General features: G+C 38.2%; 1 protein-coding gene across 1 annotated transcript; it reads left to right on the top strand.

Moving 5' to 3' along the window:
* The first annotated feature begins 1,396 nt into the window (after positions 1–1,396).
* LOC116003477 (protein SPIRRIG) lies at positions 1,397–20,119 on the top strand. The gene is made up of 19 exons (XM_031243367.1): positions 1,397–2,101; positions 2,653–2,722; positions 2,816–2,901; positions 3,241–3,376; positions 3,491–3,547; positions 3,809–3,985; positions 4,574–4,765; positions 4,882–4,947; positions 6,132–6,246; positions 6,550–7,703; positions 8,794–9,493; positions 9,585–9,687; positions 9,798–10,912; positions 11,040–12,690; positions 12,791–15,910; positions 16,754–17,062; positions 17,177–17,483; positions 17,613–17,759; positions 17,967–20,119. The coding sequence occupies exons 1-19, from the start codon at positions 1,914–1,916 to the stop codon at positions 19,149–19,151; spliced, it is 10,878 nt and encodes a 3,625-aa protein (XP_031099227.1). The 5' UTR covers positions 1,397–1,913; the 3' UTR covers positions 19,152–20,119.
* The last annotated feature ends 81 nt before the right edge of the window (positions 20,120–20,200 follow it).

The following is a 20,200-nucleotide window of genomic DNA, read 5'->3' as shown; positions in this document are numbered from 1 at the left end:
TTTATTATTGAGTCAATTGAACGTCCATATAATCTATCACTACTTACAAAATTATATATTTAAGATATATTTTATGCGAGATATTCTCATGTATTTGTGTAAATTGTATAAATATTTCTTGAAATCAATTATTGTGATATTAGGATCCAAGAGGCAGATGAATAGAATGGACAGATTTTGTGAGGAGTGGACAAAAATAGACAACTTTTAAAACATGGACAAAAAAGGAGAAACTCGTTTAGGACTTGTGTCTCTGGTAAAAAAAACGCAAGTCCCAATTGAGTTTGTCAAACAAAATTATTATTATTATTATTATTATTATTATTATGCCATAAATATCACAAACGCAAGTGCAACTTGCGTATGCCGTTCATAGTAATATAGACGAGGAACACAAATTAAAGTCGGACTTGCGTGTCTCACCCAATTGTGGGAAATATGTTTCCGGCGTAGTTCGGTACTAAAAACTCATTTCGTGAATAATATTTTTCCACTCTGTTTTCTGTGTTCATTAGAGATTCTTTCAGTCTCATATTCTCAGTCTTTGTTTCGCATAGAACCTCCTATAGATAAATGACGACAGGACGTCATACTTTGTTTCTTTCAAAGAATTTTTCAAACGAGCTTCGTCTTCCCTTGCATTGGAAGCATCTTCTTGTGCCTCTTTTAACAAATTTACCAACCTATTGATTTCTTTTCTCCATTGTTGAATTTGCTTCATCGGCCTTCACAACACAATTCATCAAATCATGCCCATTTTCCTCCTTCAACATCTCATAATCTTACTTAGTGCTCGATAGAGTTAGTAAAAAGATCAATTTCTTGCTTTGCGTCACCAAACATGTTCTCATACCTCACATTTATGGTTTTTAATACCAACTTTCGGTGATTGAGTGAGACAAGAAAGTCGGACTTGTGTTCCTCATCCATATTGCTACAAACGTTGTGTTTGTTGTATCTATATATATACTAATATAAATGCATATATGACTTATATTTGTGATATTTATGGTGAAAAATCATTTCAAAATTTTGAAAAACTCAATTAAGACTTACATTTTTTTACCATAAATACAAGTCCCCAAGGATTTTTTTTTTCTATATTTTAAAACTTGTCCATTTTTATCAACTCATTATAAAATCTGTCCATTTCAGTCATTTGCCCCAAATCGACATACATAATACTAATTTAAAAAACATCAAAAAAAAAATAAAAATAGAATCCGAGAAATGGTTGCTTGCCGGTCGGGGTGCGCAGGTAGAGCCGTAGAGGGTGTCACGTCGGTCCACGTGGAGACCTGGTAGGTGGTGGAGCCCACGCTGACGTGGTGCCGGAGAGATTTAAACTATGAGTATCCAGTGGTTTATAAACTAAAAAAGGATTAAGAAAAATTATTACAGATTAATCCATTTCCTAGAGAGAGAAAAGACCGAAGAGAGAGAGAGCAGAGGTGCAGACTTTTAGAGCGAGAAACAAGGCGCGGACTGGCCGTCCAAAAAACACATCCATCACTCGAAAGCGAAACGAAAAATCGTCGCCAAGTTCGTCGTCGCATTTTCTCCCGTCTTCTAGGGCTAGCTCGGTCGCTCGCTCCTCGAAATTCTCAAAAAAAAAAAGAGCAAAAAAAATAATCGAAGCTAGATCATCCGAATGAGAGGAAAAATCGGATTAAAAAACTGATCAAAATATCCAGATCTTGCTGCTTTGAATCAATTTATTTATTTTTGCTTTTCTTCACATTTTATGTGAATTATATTGTTGTTAGATAGGTAGACAGAGACAGATAATCGTCTGGTTTTTTTATGTATTGAGCTGAGAGATCCTTCTAGAGCTCTGCCTAGAAGGGATCGGATCTGCCTGGGATTGAACTAATCGGCGGTCGGGTTGTTCGTCGGATGAGAGACGGCGTTGAATGTTTGGGAAATCGGCCGGGAGAACGATGAAATGGGCAACATTGCTTAAAGACTTTAAGGAAAAGGTCGGCCTCGCTCAGCCTCCTTCCGCTGTCTCCTCACCTTCGGCTTCTGCTTCCTCGTCATTTACCGATAACTATGCCTTGCCTACCAACCACAATCTCGACTTCAGCTTATCTCCTTCGAGGTACACTGCCTCTCTCTGCCAATGCTGCGTTATCTGTTTCTGTATTCAGCTTATGCTTTTACTTATTTGCTACTAATTTTCCTGATATTGATTGTCTCAATGTTTAAGTAAAAGCATAACATAAGCTGCTTTAAGGTTTAATGTTTATTCACCTGAATGCAAGCTTAGCTAAGTTTTAGAAATTTAGCCATGGCCAGTTGCAGCAGCTGAACTATAGATCTCTCAGCTCAGACTGCATTAGACCATGAAAAGAGAAATAAGTTATTGCTTGGAGATTGTGCTAATGAACAACTAAGGTTTCTGTATAGTTATAGTTATATATACAATGTGATAGAACATGTCAATTTAGCAGTTCAACCTTTTACATTAAATTCTGAGTGCTGATACTGCTCTTGAGCTAATTCTTTAATTCGTACTTCTTTTAATGGAATTTACTTCTTCTGCTACCTTGGTGAATTATGAATTAAGATCTCTACTGCAACTGTTCTATCATGCACCTCTGTATGTTGTGTTTATACTTTTCTTTTTGTCCTCCCTACTCTTGAAAGCAGAGACAAACATGAATTGGAATTGGACTTCAAGAGATATTGGGAAGAGTTCCGGTCTTCAAGTTTGGAAAAGGTTTCTCTAAGTTTGTATAATGCAAAAGTTTAACTTGCTTAATTTATATACTGGAAGAAGTTACCATTCATCTATTTTTCATTCCTCTTGCAGGAAAAGGAAAAAGCCCTGAATATGACTGTCGAAATTTTCTGTAGACTAGTAAAGCAACATGCAAATGTAGCTCAAATAGTTACCATGTAAGGGAGTACATCTTTTTCTTCATTTTCTCCTGTCTTTTTAAGATTATTTTCTTGTAGTGTGTCAAAATTTCTGCTATCTTATGTTAAGAGTAATTGTCTTCCTAACCAGCTGAGAAACTAGTTTGGGATTGAGGTCTTGGTATATTTTTGATGGTTGTTGCTCTAAAATATATTTGGATTCTTCCTTTTTGCTTGTACAGGTTAATTTTGAGATTTTATGCTAATAAGCTATTATGTTGCTCTGAAATTTTGAATGTTATTTTCTTTCATTTTTTTAAAAAAATTAATCTTGTGGTGAAGATTGGTTGGCCAACATTGAACACTTCTTGTTTACAGGTTAGTTGAAACACACATATTTTCTTTTGTTGTTGGAAGAGCATTTGTAACAGATATTGAGAAGTTGAAACTTAGCAGCAAAGCAAGATCTTTGGAAGTTGAGAGAGTCTTAGGTTTTTTCTCCGAAATCACAAAGGTTTTTGATATTTATGTGTTGAAAGTTCTTGTTTCCTTTTGCTGTGAACTGTCATATGTGAATATTCTTTAGAGTTAATGTGGCCTAATTTTGGTTATATTCATTAAACTACAGGATGGGATCAACCCTGGTGCAAATTTATTATATGCAGTGGAGGTCCTTGTCTCTGGGGTATATACTTGCGCTTTTTCTATATCTATCAGTTAAAAGCAGTTATATCTTCCTATTTCTATAATATATGAATAATATTATATATTTTGAGAAGCTTTGCTTGCACATATTCAATGAACAAGCACACAATCAGATTTATGATCTACCACATCTAGGTTTTGTTATGAATTGACTATTTATGTTATTTTTCAAAGCAGACTAAACACTGGTAAATGTTATGCATTTCTTTTCCAAATTTAATGCGTGATGAATTTTCTACAGCCTATTGATAAACAATCTCTTCTTGACTCCGGGATTTTGTGCTGTCTCATTCATATTCTCAATTCTCTTCTTGGTCCCAATGAGGGTCTCCTAAGGCAATCTGTGGACAATAATACAGAACAAGGGCTAGCAGAGAACAACCATGATGATGATGCTGCATCACGTCGTCGGCTTGAGGTAGCTTCTTTGCATGCTTGTTCTCTCCTCTTTACTACATGTATCATTGAGGTTAATTTGTAGTATCCTTTATTCCTTTTGAGTGTTGAGTGCACATTATTGTGGGCAGTTCTTACTTGTGGTTTATACATATATTGCACAATGCTTATTGGTGGATCTTAACAATCAATAGAATTGGGCTTGCTGGGGTTAATACTGAAATATGGCTCTAGCACATGGGACTTTATTTAACACAACAATAAAGTCAACTTTATTTGACTGCAGTTAGAATTATAATGAGCTAAGAAACAGTTCATTAGTCTTGCTTATTTTTAGTGGAAAGGTTGACATTTTAGTCCACTAGTGACGGGGACAAGTTTGAGCTCAGCTCAACATACAACTGATCAGTGGAAGTCTGGAAGATTGGGGGGTGGGTAGGTGGTAGCAGTTGGGCAGGTAGGTGAATGTAGGGGTAGATAGATAGGTGAGATAAACTGGAAATTCTCCAGTTACTAAACTGATCCTAATCATTTCCATAAAATGTAGAGGGTTTCTTGAATCTGAATTAAAAATAACTTTTGTTCATGTTAAATGTTTTGCATATCTTAGGTAGAGGGTAGTGTTGTACATATCATGAAGGCACTGTCCAGCCATCCTTCAGCTGCACAAAGTTTGATAGAGGACAACTCTCTTCAGTTACTCTTTCAAATGGTTGCTATGGGCTCTTTAATTGCCTTTTCTCAATATAAGGAAGGCCTTTTGCGATTACACACTATTCAGCTCCACAGACATGCGATGCAGGTATTTGGCTTACTTTTAGCTATTTATATATACAATGTTTAGCTTTATTTGGTTTGCTGAATTAAACTTCATATTTGACTAGATAATATTGTTCTTATATTTGATTCTTGATCCAGATACTTGGTCTTCTCTTGGCCAATGACAATGGCAGCACTGCCAAGTACATCCGCAAGTATCATTTGGTATGCCGTTACTGATGTATCCTAGTTTGTCTTGAATTGTCTAACTTCCATCCTCTGTTCCCTTCTCTTCATCTTTTACCCCACTGAAATTGCGCAGGAGATGTTAAGTTTACAAGATACATGTATAACTTGCACCCTTACTGTAATTTATTCATATGAGGAATAACCTTGCTTAGTTTTTCAGTATTGATTGTGTAGGAAATGTCAAGTTTACGTGGTACAAGTATAACTTGCACCCTTACTGTAATTAATTCATACTGAGAAATAGCCTTTGCTTAGACTTTCAGTATTGATTGTGTAGGAGATGTCAAGTTTACAAGATACAAGTATGAAGTATAACTTGCACCCTTACTGTAACTAATTCACACTGAGAAATAACCTTGTTTATATTTTCAATATTACATTAATTCATAGCACTATTAGTAGTTGACTTAAACTCTCATGCTTTTGTTAGAATTTGGGAATCTGAATGCCCAAGTGAAAGATGTTTTCATTGTTAGCTTGCTGTCAGGTAGGGAGAAATTTCAGTTGTTAATTATCAAGAAGAAAAAGGAAAAGAAGTAATGAGTAGGAAAAAAAACAAAAGGAATGGAAGAACAATTCCTTTTCAACAGCCATACATGTTTGAATAGAAAAGGAAATAAGGAGAGGAAGACGGAATGTTAAGATAGAATACACAGCACCGTAAACTTGATCTTTGTGAACTCTAATGATCCTAACCCCTCCTTTCTTCTCATACCAATTATCGAATCAATTAATTACGAGTCCCTTATCCTATTCTTGCTTTGGACTGTTTCCAAGAAATCAATCCCTTAGTCTCTCAGAAAATTCAGGCTGCAAAAGTTTGTTCACATCATGAAAGCTGTTGTTTATGGGTTGAATTGCTGTGCATCGATATTTAACAAAACAGTTGGGGGTTGAAGTACAACTGCCCATTTTCTCCCTATTTTGGTCCATGACTCATTTTCTAGTGAAGTTGCATGAAAATCTTCAATGGCTTTTGAAACAGTTGATTATATCCAAGCTTTTGACGTTTCCTTGTTCTCTTTAGATTGATATTTTAATTCCATGACAATACTCATGGTCTTCAGCACTATTATTCTCCTTGATTCTAATGGCAGAATAACTTTCACATATCAAATATCCATTCTGCTTTGCTGATGATTAGACTTTATATGTAACAGATAAAGGTGCTTCTAATGGCTGTGAAGGATTTTAATCCTGATTGTGGGGATTCAGCATACACAATGGGCATAGTGGACTTGCTTCTAGAATGTGTTGAATTGTCATATAGACCAGGTAAAATGGTTGTTTATCTCTCTTTTCTCCTTCTTTCCACTTTTTTTTTTTTTTTTTTTTAAATTTATAATTTATTTATTAATATATATATATATATATATATTTTTTTTTTAAATAAGTAAAATGGTTCTTTTCTTCCATTCACTTGGATTAAAACTTAAAGTTGGGGGCTTTTCTCTCTTATTGAATAGTTTTAGTCTCTATATTATGTTAATATAAACATATTGTTAATGTAACATACCTAGTGATTCATTATCCACTGCATTGGGTTGGTGCTGATTTCCAAATAATTTTGACTTGTAGAGGCTGGTGGTGTCAAGCTTAGGGAGGATATTCACAACGCTCATGGTTATCAATTCCTGGTTCAGTTTGCTTTAGTACTCTCTAAGGATCAAAGTGGGCAGACTTTCTATTCAGAGTCTCTTCCATGTCAAGAACCTGCTTCTGATGATCACCATGGGGCTAATAGTGCTGAGAGCAATGATTCAATAAAAAAGGCTGCAGAAAGTTCAGAAAAAAATCTCTCCCCTACACTCTCTAGGTTGCTTGATGCTCTTGTTTGTCTTGCTCAAACTGGCCCGACTTTGAAAACATCAAAAAGTGCTCATGCTAAGCCCAGTGGGTCTGGCAGAAGTCTAACTTCATCATCTGAACGAATAGGTGATGAAATATGGGAGAAGGATAATGACAAAGTTAAAGACCTTGAAGCTGTCCAAATGTTGCAGGACATTTTTCTGAAAGCTGATAGTAGAGAACTGCAAGTTGAAGTACTGAACAGGATGTTTAAAATATTTTCGAGTCATATTGAGAATTACAAGTTGTGTCAGCAGTTGCGGACTGTACCCCTATTTATCCTTAATATGGATGGATTTCCTTCAACTTTGCAAGAGATAATTTTGAAAATTCTTGAATATGCAGTGACAGTGGTGAATTGTGTACCTGAACAAGAATTGCTTGCACTTTGTTGTCTGCTGCAACAACCAATAACATCTGAATTGAAACATACTATTTTATCCTTCTTCGTAAAACTTCTGTCTTTTGATCAACAGTACAAGAAAGTACTGAGAGAAGTTGGTGTACTGGAGGTTCTTTTAGATGATCTCAAGCAGCACCAGTTGCTTTCTAGTCCACAGCAGCATGATGGTGAACCTAATCAGTTGGAAAGAAAATCAAGTCCAAGCAGCTTCAAGAAACACCTAAGCAGCAAGGATGCAATCCTTTCTTCATCAAAATTATTGGAACCTGGTTCAGGAAAATTACCTATTTTTGAAGTAGAAGGCACAATAGCAATTGCATGGGACTGTATGGTCTCCTTACTAAAGAAAGCAGAACCAAATCAAGCAATGTTCCGATCATCTAATGGTGTGACTACTGTACTTCCTTTCTTGGTATCTGAAATTCATCGTCCAGGTGCCCTTCGAGCATTGTCATGCTTAATTATTGAAGATGCTACGCAGGTTTGCTTCCACTAAGCTAGGCTTTTGACATTTTATTTGCTCTATCTTTGCTCAAATGTATTGATTTGTATTACTGTGCTTTGAGTGTTGCATTTCAACTCGATGGTCACTGTTTTACCTTTGGGATAGTAATTATACTTGCCTTAGACTCACAAGATTGTGAAGTCTTAATAATATTGATTATAGTTAAGCGTGCTTTCCTTTTGTGATGAAGAGTGTATCATGTGAAATAATTAAGCTAATATTGAGGCAAATAAATATGTAATTCTCTGGGCTGATTTGAACGCATAGTCCACCATGTTTAACTAATGGATCTATTTTTTTGGTGTTTGGCTAATATTTATGCAATGATCTTGTACTCTTGTGCTGACTTAGTATGAGTGCTGCTTGTGTTTTACAGAGAAAATGCATTACTGCATATATTACCCTACTAATTGATTTCAATGCAGCATAATGCATTTCCTTGTTTGCCAGTCACCTACATATATATATATATATATATATATATATATATTTCAAAACCGATACGAAATTACTTGTGCTTGTACAATTGGAGGTTGTTGAAAGCTCTTTGTGAAATTTGTAACATTAGTTTTTCCTGTTAGACATGCCACCATCTCCTTCTTGTCTGTAGTCTCTCATGGCATCATGCAACTTTATTTTTTTTTTAATTTTTTTTTTAATTTTTTTCTTATTATACTATAGTAAGAGAGAGTCCCTGGTATTTTTGGTAGTCACAATGGGCTCCAACTAATTCCTAGCCCAACTATTTTCAGATCCCGTATGGGACGGCAGCTTTCTAAATGCCTGTTGGATATTTACAAGGCTTGAACCTGAGATCTTTCTTAATGGAAATTGAGCTCCTTATGCTTGGGCCATAGGTCATTGTTTCATTTAACTTTTATAACTGAGAGCATACTTGGCCTGGGTTTCTTTTAGTAATTACAGCTAGTTTCCCACTTTCCTGTAAACTATGGGGAATACAAAACTTATCTCCTATATGCAGCTCGTTCTTTCTTCTGGATATACTTTTAAGTGCCAAAAATGCTATAATTCCTTCGTTTTTTTTTTTTTTTTGGTTTTCTTTTAGTCTCATCCAGAGGAGTTGGGGGCAGTGGTTGACATTTTAAAAAGTGGAATTGTTACAAGTGCATTGGGATCTCAATACAGAATTCAAGATGATGCAAAATGTGACATCTTTGGAGCTTTGTGGCGCATTCTAGGGGTTAATAATTCAGCTCAGAGGGTCTTTGGTGAATCAACTGGGTTCTCTCTTCTATTAACCACACTCCATAGTTTCCAAACTGATGGAGAACTGGCAAACCAGTCTTCTTCAGCCATTTACATCAAGGTGTTTACATATTTATTGCGTGTAATGACAGCTGCAGTTTGTGACAATGCTGTTAACAGGACAAAGTTGCATGCTATTATATCCTCTCACACATTTTATGATCTTCTCTTGGAGTCTGGTTTAATTTGTGTCGATTGTGAAAGGCAAGTTATACAGCTTCTATTGGAACTTTCTCTTGAGATGGTGCTTCCACCATTTCTGATGTCAGAAGATGCCGCATTGTCTCGCACTAATGACAATGAGTCAGCCTGTTTTCTTCTCATTACATCTTCTGGTTCTGTTGTCCCTGAAAATGAACGGGTGTACAATGCTGGTGCTGTTAGAGTGCTTTTACGTAATCTATTGCGGTTTACTCCCAAGTTGCAATTGGAGGTATTAAGCCTCCTTGATAAGCTTGCTCGTGCAAGTTCCTTCAACCAAGAAAACCTAACATCTGTAGGTAAGAATCTGATGAATATTATTATCTTTTATTTCATATGGAAAATAATTTTTAATAGAATAGTTAATAATTGATGCTACGGTGTTGTCAGGGTGTGTGGAACTTCTACTTGAGATGATATATCCCTTCCTATCTGGCTCATCACCATTGCTATCTCATGCTCTGAAAATTGTAGAAGTCCTTGGGGCATATAGGTAACTACCTCTATCTAGTCTAGAACTTCTCTTTGATATCACTAATTGCATTATACATTTCAATTTAATCTTACGTCTGGTAAGATGAATGGTGTACTCTCTTGTTACAGGTTATCAACATCTGAACTTCGAATTCTTGTTAGATACATTCTTCAAATGAGACTTGCTACTTCTGGACGCTTTCTTGTAGATATGATGGAAAAATTGATTCTTAATGAGGATATTGCTTCAGAAGATGTTTCACTGGCACCATTTATAGAGATGGACATGAGCAAGATGGGGCATGCTTCAATTCAAGTGCCACTGGGGGAAAGATCTTGGCCACCTGCTGCTGGCTATTCTTTTATATGTTGGTTTCAGTTTCGGAAGTTTTTCAAATCACAGGCAAAGGAGGCTGAAGCATCCAGAACTGGATATTCTAAAAAGCAGGCAGTAGCTGGTGGACAGCATCATGGACCACATGTTTTACGGATATTTTCTGTTGGAGATGCAGAAAGTTCTAATGCTTTCTATGCAGAAATTTGTCTTCAGGAGGATGGTGTTCTTACTCTTGCCACTAGCAACTCTTCATCCTTGTCATTTTCTGGGTTAGAAATGGAGGAAGGTAGGTGGCATCACCTTGCTGTTGTTCATAGCAAACCAAATGCTTTGGCTGGCCTCTTCCAGTCTAGCATTGCTTATGTATATCTTAATGGGAAGCTAAGACACACAGGGAGACTAGGATACTCTCCATCCCCACCCGGAAGGTCGTTGCAGGTAATCATTGGAACACCTGTTACTTGTGCAAGGGTTAGTGACTTGTCGTGGAGACTTAGATCTTGCTATCTTTTTGAAGAAGTTCTTTCGCCTGGCTCTATCTGTTTTATGTACATCCTTGGGAGAGGATATAGGGGGCTATTCCAGGACACTGATTTGTTGCAGTTTGTTCCTAATCAAGCCTGTGGTGGGGGCAGTATGGCCATTTTGGACTCTTTGGACACTGACATGCCATTGGCTTCCACAACTCAGAAGGCTGATAATGCCAGCAAGCAAAGGAGTTCTAATGCTGATCGAAGTGGTATTGTTTGGGATTTTGAAAAATTAGGGAACCTCTCGCTTCAGCTTTCTGGCAAAAAGCTCATATTTTCATTTGAGGGAACAAGCACAGAACTTCTTCGTGCTTCTGGAACTCTGTCTGTGCTCAATCTAGTTGATCCTATGTCAGCTGCTGCATCTCCTATTGGGGGTGAGTAAATAGTAATCTTCTCCTGTTTATGATCTGTAAAATGTTGACGTATCTGAAAACTCAAATTTACTAACTACACTTTCTTGAATTAATTTTTTTTTTCCTGGTTCTTCTGGGTCCCTCATAGGTATACCTCGCTTTGGGCGACTGATTGGCGATGTCTATATCTGTAAACATTGTGTCATTGGAGAGACAATTCGTCCAATTGGTGGCATTGCTGTTGTTCTAGCTCTTGTTGAAGCTGCTGAGACTAGGGACATGCTGCATATGGCTTTGATGTTGCTTGCATGTACACTTCATCAGAATCCTCAAAATGTGAGAGATATGCAACAATATAGAGGATACCACTTGCTTGCTCTTTTCCTGCACAGAAGAATGTCATTGTTTGATATGCAGTCACTTGAAATCTTTTTCCAAATTGCTGCTTGTGAGGCATCTTTCTCTGAACCCAAAAAATTGGAGGCTGCTCAGAAGATTCTACCACCTACATCAGCCATTAGTGAGGGTGACGTTGAGGTCCTTAGCTTTTCAAAATTCAGGGAAGAATTTTCTTCAGTAGGATCCCATGGAGACATGGATGATTTTTCTGCCCCAAAAGATTCATTCAGTCATATTTCAGAGCTTGAAAATACTGACATGCCTGCTGAAACTTCAAATTGCATCGTCCTTTCGAATGCTGACATGGTTGAGCATGTCTTGTTGGACTGGACTGTATGGGTAACAGCGCCAATTCCAATTCAAATTGCTTTATTGGGCTTTCTAGAAAATCTGGTTTCAATGCATTGGTACAGGAATCACAACCTGACAATTCTCCGCAGAATTAACCTTGTTCAACACTTGCTTGTGACTCTGCAAAGAGGTGATGTTGAAGTTCCCGTGTTAGAGAAGTTTGTTGTATTACTAGGTGTGATCTTAGAAGATGGGTTTCTTCCATCTGAATTGGAACAGGTGGTTAGGTTTGTGATCATGTCATTTGATCCCCCAGAGCTTTTGTCACGCAATCAAATCAACCGAGAGTCAATGGGAAAACACGTCATTGTAAGAAACATGTTGCTTGAGATGCTTATTGATTTACAGGTGACCATTAAATCAGAGGAGTTGCTTGAGCAGTGGCATAAAATTGTTTCTTCAAAACTAATAACTTACTTTCTTGATGAAGCTGTTCATCCTACAAGTATGAGATGGGTCATGACTCTTCTTGGTGTGTGTCTTGTATCTTCTCCTACATTTGCACTTAAATTTCGCTCAAGTGGTGGGTATCAAGGTTTGGCTAGGGTGCTTCCCAGTTTCTATGATTCCCCTGATATATATTATATTCTGTTCTGTCTGATATTTGACAAGCCAGTATATCCAAGACTTCCTGAAGTTCGTATGCTGGACTTTCATGCCCTTATGCCTAGTGATGGAAATTATGGAGAGCTAAAATTTACAGAGCTGTTGGAATCTGTGATTGCCATGGCAAAGGCAACTTTTGATAGGTTGTGTATGCGGGCAATGCTAGCCCATCAAACTGGCAATCTTTCCCAAATTAGTGCTGGCATTGTGGCAGAGCTTGCAGATGAATATACAGACTGGTCAGGGGAGCTTCAAGGCGAAGCACTGGTGCACAAGACTTATGCTGCACGCTTAATGGGTGGAGAGGCTTCAGCCCCTGCTGCTGCTACCTCTGTCCTTAGGTTCATGGTTGATCTAGCAAAAATGTGTCCTCCATTCTCTGCTGTTTGCCGACGTGCTGAATTTCTTGAGACCTGTATTGACTTATATTTTTCCTGTGTCAGGTATATTGTAAAATGCTTTTCTTTGTGTGCTTGTTGAAAAAGCTCATCTTTGTTATATGCTTTCTGTTCTGAATTGAGCTGAATATTCTCTGATATGTAGGGCTTCTCATGCTGTGAAAATGGCAAAGCAACTCTCCGTTACTGTCGAAGAAAAGACACTGGTAGATGATGGTGATGAAACTTGTAGTTCCCAGAATACATTCTCTAGCATGCCTCATGAACAGGAACAGTCAGCCAAAAGCTCTATAAGTTTGGGAAGCTTTCCACCAGGACAGGTGAGCTCCAGTTCAGAAGATATGCTAGTGGTGCCAAACAAGGTTACTGGAGATAAAGGAGAGATGCGAATCAAGGTTACTGGAGATAAAGGAGAGATGCGAAACAAGGTTACTGGAGATAAAGGAGAGATCTCTGTTTCTTCAGACCAGAAGGATTTTAAAAAAGAGGCAAAGGAAGATGCACAAATTAGTGCGACACTGGATGGTGAAGTGGTTGACCTTGCCTCCACTACCAGCAGCAATGAGTTTAACTTCCGTGATATGAAGAGCTCTCTAGATCCTACTGCACAAGCAGATTCACAAAGTACTGCATCTTTTACCAATGTTGAATCTCCTATTTTATCTGAGAGATCTTATGCTAAAAGCCCATTAACGGCTTATTCATCACCAGTAGTTGCACTGACATCTTGGTTGGGTGCTGCTAATAACAATGATAATAAAGGCCAAATTGCTTCCACTCCATCTATGGTGTCTTATGCATCCTTCAGTGAAGTTGATTCCTTTTCAGACACAAAGTCCAGTTCTCAAGGACAATATGCTGCCAACACAATGTTTACAATTAGCTCCAAGCTACTTCTTGAAGTGGATGATTCAGGCTATGGTGGTGGTCCATGCTCTGCTGGAGCCACTGCTGTTTTAGATTTCATGGCTGAAGTTCTATCTGGTTTATTGACTGAGCAAATGAAAGCTGTGCCTATCATCGAGGGTATACTGGAGAGTGCTCCATTAAATATTGATGTTGAATCTATTTTGACCTTTCAGGGATTGTGGCTTATTAGATTGATGAACTTCCTTGAAAGACGTCTCTTGCGTGATGATGAGGAAAATGAGAAAAAGCTGGATAAGAGCCGTTGGTCTTTGAATCTAGATGCATTATGCTGGATGATAGTGGACAGAGTGTATATGGGTGCTTTCCCTCGACCTTCTAGTGTACTGAAGACTCTGGAATTCTTGTTGTCTATGTTACAATTGGCAAACAAAGATGGTCGTGTTGAAGAAGCAGCTCCAACTGGAAAGGGGATCTTATCTATTGGAAGAGGAAACAGGCAACTTGATGCTTATATACATGCAATTTTGAAAAATACAAATCGAATGATTTTGTTCTGCTTCCTTCCATTATTCTTGGTAAGCATAGGAGAAGATGAACTACTCTCAAGTTTAGGCTTGCAAATTGAGTCCAAGAAAAGAGTTCCAATAAACTCATCACCAGAAGATAGTGGAGTTGATATTTCCACAGTGTTACAGCTTCTAGTTGCTAATAGGCGGATAATATTCTGTCCAAGCAACATTGACACTGATATCAATTCCTGTCTTTGCATAAATCTAATCTCTCTTCTGCGTGATCAGAGACGGAATGTACAAAGCATGGCTGTTGATATTCTTAAGTATCTTCTGGTGCATCGCAGAGCTGCACTTGAAGACTTGCTTGCCTCTAAACCAAATCAAGGATGTTATGATGTTCTACGTGGTGGTTTTGACAAGCTTTTGACTGGAAACTTATCTGCCTTTTTTGAGTGGCTTCATAGTTCTGAGCAGGAGGTTAATAAAGTACTGGAACAGTCTGCTGCACTGATGTGGGCTCAGTACATTACAGGGTCAACAAAGTTTCCTGGAGTGAGGATTAAAGGCATAGATAGTCGCCGTAAGAAAGAAACGGGAAGAAAATTGAAGGACAATTCAAAGTTAGATGCTAGACACTGGGAGCAGATTAATGAACGAAGAATTGCACTTGAATTAGTTCGTGATGCAATGGCTACTGAACTAAGAGTTATTCGCCAGGATAAGTATGGCTGGGTAATGCATGCTGAAAGTGAGTGGCAAAGTCACCTCCAACAACTTGTACATGAGCGAGGAATATTCCCAGTAAGTAAATTGTTCTCAGGTGATGAACCTGAGTGGCAACTTTGCCCCATTGAAGGTCCATATAGGAAGCGCAAGAAGCTTGAACGCTGCAAATTAAAAATTGACACTATTCAGAATGTTCTAAACGGACAATTTGAGTTAGGGGAGCTAGAATTGTACAAGGAGAAGACTGAAAATGATTTGAATGCTTCTGATGCTGGATCAGATTATTTCTTCAATCTTCTGACTGATAATCCTCGACAGGATACTTTTGATAGTGATCTGTATGGTGGGTCAATTTTCAAAGAGGTTGATGAGTTCAAGGATGCAGCTTCCAGTAAAACTGGTTGGAATGACCATGATAGCAGTATTAATGAAGCAAGTCTGAGCTCAGCTGCATTTGGTGTAAAATCCAGCACTGCTTCCCACCGAAAAGATGAGAGCCTACCGGGAAGATCTGATCTTGGATCTCCGAGGCAGTCTTCATCAGCAAGAATTGATGATGTTAGGATGTCAGGGGAAAAATCAGAGAAGGAATTAAATGATAATGGTGAATACTTGATCAGACCATTTTTGGAACCTTTTGAGAAGATAAGGTGCAAATATAACTGTGAAAGAGTGTTGGGTCTTGATAAACATGATGGCGTTTTTCTGATTGGGGAACTGTCGCTATATGTCATTGAGAACTTTTATATTGATGAATCTGGGTGTATATGTGAAAAAGAAAGTGAAGATGACCTTTCAGTCATTGATCAGGCTTTGGGCGTTAAGAAAGACTTCTCTTGTAGTATGGATTCACATTCTAAGTCAAGTTCTTCTTGGGCTGCAACTGCTAAGGCTTATGTTGGAGGTAGGGCATGGGCATACAATGGTGGTGCATGGGGAAAGGAAAGGGTTTGTAGTAATGGCACTGTGCCTCATCCTTGGCGTATGTGGAAGCTTGATAGTGTCCATGAAATTTTGAAGCGTGATTACCAACTTCGCCCTGTTGCAATTGAGATTTTTAGCATGGATGGTTGCAATGACCTTCTGGTTTTCCACAAAAGAGAAAGAGAGGAAGTTTTCAAAAATCTGGTAGCCATGAATCTTCCAAGAAATAGCATGTACGTTATTCACTTCCAAATTCCAGCTGTCTTCTCTCTTCTTTTACTGTTTAGCTGATAATAATGTGCATTCGCTCTTTATATGCTATTTGAGAATGTGGTGTAGGATCATCAGACACATCAATGTCTACACTACCTAGCAGGTCACTAAAATTAGGGTTTTTATTCCTCTGTTTTGCTGGAAGCAGTCTTTTTTCCTTTTCAGAGTGCGCCAATGGAAATGACTACTTTCTTAAGATAAACAAATTTTAATCCTAAATTTATGAAACTACCGTTTAATAATTTTTAAAATTTTGGGGTCATCACGTGTTCGTCTCCTGATAGATAAATAAGGATAGGCAACGAAGTAGTACATTACATGATTCTTGTTGACTTTAAAAGCACCAGAAGTAGAACTTTATCCAATTCACATAAAATGTTGCAAAATTCAAAGTGAACAGCTCTAAAGAAATGGAGTAATGGTTTTTATGTAGTTGATACCTCCATTGAGCAATAGTTGTAGTAGTCTTCCTATTATTATAACTCTCAATAGTTTGAAAAGACTTTCTTAAATAATTTATCTCAAATAGTTGAAGCACTATTAGGATATTAGGCTTCAGTGCAAATCAGGAAAGCACAATTCTGGACGTTACCTATAAAATCTCTTTTTTGTTCTAGGTAACATATGGAATTTTTTAGTTGAGATGTTAGTGGTCTTCTGGTTTATGTATATTCATCTTCTAAGTAATTTGGTAGAATTTGCAAATGCTGGTTATTTATTATCTGTCAGACCTGCTCTCTGTTGATTTTCAAACCTGTAACCAATATTTCAAGTTTCATAGTAGTTGTCCTTTGTTCAAGCAGGTTGGATACAACAATTTCAGGTTCAATTAAGCAGGAAAGCAATGAAGGCAGTCGCCTCTTTAAGGTTATGGCTAAATCATTCTCAAAGAGGTGGCAGAATGGAGAGATAAGCAATTTCCAGTACCTCATGCACCTCAACACCCTTGCAGGTCGTGGATACAGTGATCTTACCCAGTATCCAGTGTTCCCTTGGGTTCTTGCTGATTATGAGAGTGAAAATCTTGACCTGACGAACCCCAAAACTTTCCGTAGGCTTGACAAACCAATTGGTTGTCAAACAGGAGAAGGGGAAGAGGAGTTCAGGAAAAGGTAGGTCAAGCCCTTTGCATATTTGTCCATATTGTTTACTCTCTGCACAGTATCCATTCAACTTGGAGGAGATTATTTATCTTCTCTAATACTTTTTTTTTTCATTTGCCTCAGATATGAGAGCTGGGATGATCCAGAGGTTCCTAAGTTCCATTATGGTTCTCACTATTCTAGCGCTGGAATTGTCCTTTTCTACCTCATCCGCCTTCCACCCTTTAGTGTTGAGAATCAGAAGCTCCAGGGTGGACAATTTGATCATGCTGACCGTCTTTTTAATAGTATAAGAGATACATGGTTAAGTGCTGCTGGGAAAGGAAACACATCTGATGTTAAGGAACTGATTCCGGAGTTCTTCTATTTGCCAGAATTCCTAGAGAACAGGTTCAATCTTGAGTTGGGTGAGAAGCAGTCAGGGGAAAAGGTTTGCTTAGTTCTTTACATCCTCATAGTAGATTTTGATTTTTGTCCTTTTTGGATGCAGTTTCCTCAAAGATTTGCTCATTCTGTTTATTTAGATCCTTATATCCTCATACTTATGGTGTTTTCTCAGGTTGGTGGTGTTCTATTACCTCCATGGGCCAAAGGCAGTACTAGAGAGTTCATCAGGAGGCATAGAGAAGCTTTGGAGTCTGATTTTGTTTCTGAAAATTTACATCACTGGATTGATCTCATCTTTGGTTGTAAACAGAGGGGAAAGGTACATGGCATTCTAATATTGTGATTCATATTTAATTTTCTCTCCGTCTGTAATACTCCTAAATGAATTTCGCTCAGCAACGCATATTACTTGCTACTATATGATAACATCATAGCAGCTACTTGTGGGAGAGGTCGTTCTGTGTCTGTCTTCTCTTGTTATCCTTTTGATATACTAACATTTAAATCCTTGTTTTGTTGTTGATAGGCTGCTGAAGAAGCTGTAAATGTTTTCTATCATTATACTTATGAAGGCAGTGTTGATATCGACTCAGTCACTGATCCAGCCATGAAGGCTTCAATTCTTGCCCAAATTAATCACTTTGGGCAGACACCAAAACAGTTGTTCCTCAAACCTCATGTGAAGAGGCGGTCCGATAGAAAGCTTCCTCCGCATCCGCTGAAGCATTCTTTGCATCTTGTCCCACATGAGATCCGTAAGAGCGCATCTTCTATATCTCAGATTGTGACTGTTAATGACAAAATTCTTGTGGCTGGAGCGAATACCTTCCTGAAACCTAGAACATATACTAAGTATGTTTCATGGGGATATCCTGACCGTAGTTTGAGATTTATGAGCTATGATCAAGATAAACTTCTTTCTACTCATGAGAATCTTCATGGTGGCTACCAGATACAGTGTGTAGGTGCTAGTCTTGATGGTTGTCTTCTGGCCACAGGAGGTGATGATGGGTTGGTTTGTATTTGGAGAATAGGCAAAGATAGTGGACCTCGAGCCCTAAGACACTTGCAGTTGGAGAAGGCTCTTTGTGCCCATACAAGCAAAATCACATGCCTTAATGTTAGCCAGCCTTACATGATGATAGTGAGCGGATCAGATGATTGTACTGTTATATTGTGGGATCTTAGCTCCATGGTTTTTGTTAGGCAGCTACCCGAATTTCCATCACCTGTTTCGGCCATTTATGTTAATGACTTAACTGGGGAAATTGTGACTGCAGCTGGTATTATGCTTGCGGTTTGGAGCATCAATGGTGACTGCCTTGCTGTGGTCAACACATCACAACTTCCATCTGACTTTATTCTCTCACTTACTGGTTGTACAAACTCTGATTGGCTTGAAACTAAGTGGTATGTTTCTGGTCACCAGAGTGGAGCAATTAAGGTCTGGAAAATGGTACACTGCTCAAGTGAGGAGTGTGCCCAAAGTAAACCAACAAGTGGGAATCCAACTGCGGGTTTAAGGCTTGGAGATAAAGCACCTGAATACAAGTTAATCCTTCACAAGGTATTAAAGTGTCATAAACATCCTGTTACTGCACTCTACCTTACCAGTGATCTGAAACAGTTGTTGAGTGGAGATTCTGTAGGGCATTTGCATTCATGGACACTCCCTGAAGAGAGCTTGAAACTTGTAGCTAATCAGGGGTGATTGTGGGAACTAGCGGTCTGTGTGTTTGATATTCCAGATGATGTAGTTTTTCTGGTTATCTGCTATCAAATGGGGGGTAAATTTGAGGGTTCCACGGTTTTGGGGGATAGATGCCCTGGATTCTGCCTCACTGAACAGTGGCAAGAACCAAGGTGCATCGCTTAATGCCGTCCTTGTGAAAGCAAGCAATTGAAGTGGTCGTGGCCTCAAAAGTAGGACTCGGAAGATGATGATTCTTGGTGGTGGGCTTTTCAGAGGGGTATGGGGCGGGGAAAGGAGATTGTGGAGCAGTCTCATCTCCTGCAGTTGTTGTATATAGAAAAAGGCATTCATGTATGACTGTGTATAACGAGGTTTGTATAGGCAGGCTTGGCAAAAATATTAGCCAGGAATGGCATGTCGGATAAAAACGATCCAGCTAGTTTTGGCAGCGGATGAACGACTTGCCACGGTTCTTTTTAGACTTAATTTATTTTAGAAGTGACATGATGATGATGATGATGTTTCATTGATTTTGGGAAATGCCATTTTTTGTTTTTGTGAAATCTTTAGTCTGCTGCAGAATAGCGTGATCCAATGAGTTTGAATTTTGAATCTCATTTTACAGCGGAAGAATGGTTTGTTTATTATGTTTCTATCTATTATGTATAAACTGATATATGTGGTGTTACAGGAAGTGAAGGAATTCTCATCTCATCCACTTAAAAGTATACATACCCTACCGAAAAAAGAAATAAAAGAGGCTGTACCTACAGCACCCTAGCTTTGCTTTGGAGGGTTATAGAAGGCCAAGGAGGGTTGCTAAGGCCTAAGCTCCCTAGACGCTAGTGAGAAATTGAAGGGAAAGTTTTGGTGGCCTTGGATTTCTTTCATCGCCAACATTTAGAGTGTAGAGTTTCCTTTGTAATACTCAACTTGTATTACTCTTCACAGTTCGTTCCTCAATATCAATTCATAATTTCTCTTTATATTACACTTGCCTGCCTTTCATGCTTCACCACCTTAAAACAAATTTTACTTGTTTCGACTATACACAAATGAGATCCACA

The sequence above is a fragment of the Ipomoea triloba genome, chromosome 14, assembly GCF_003576645.1.
Source record: "Ipomoea triloba cultivar NCNSP0323 chromosome 14, ASM357664v1".
Classification (NCBI taxonomy): Eukaryota; Viridiplantae; Streptophyta; class Magnoliopsida; order Solanales; family Convolvulaceae; genus Ipomoea; species Ipomoea triloba.
This window is presented reverse-complemented; position numbering and strand designations above follow the sequence as displayed.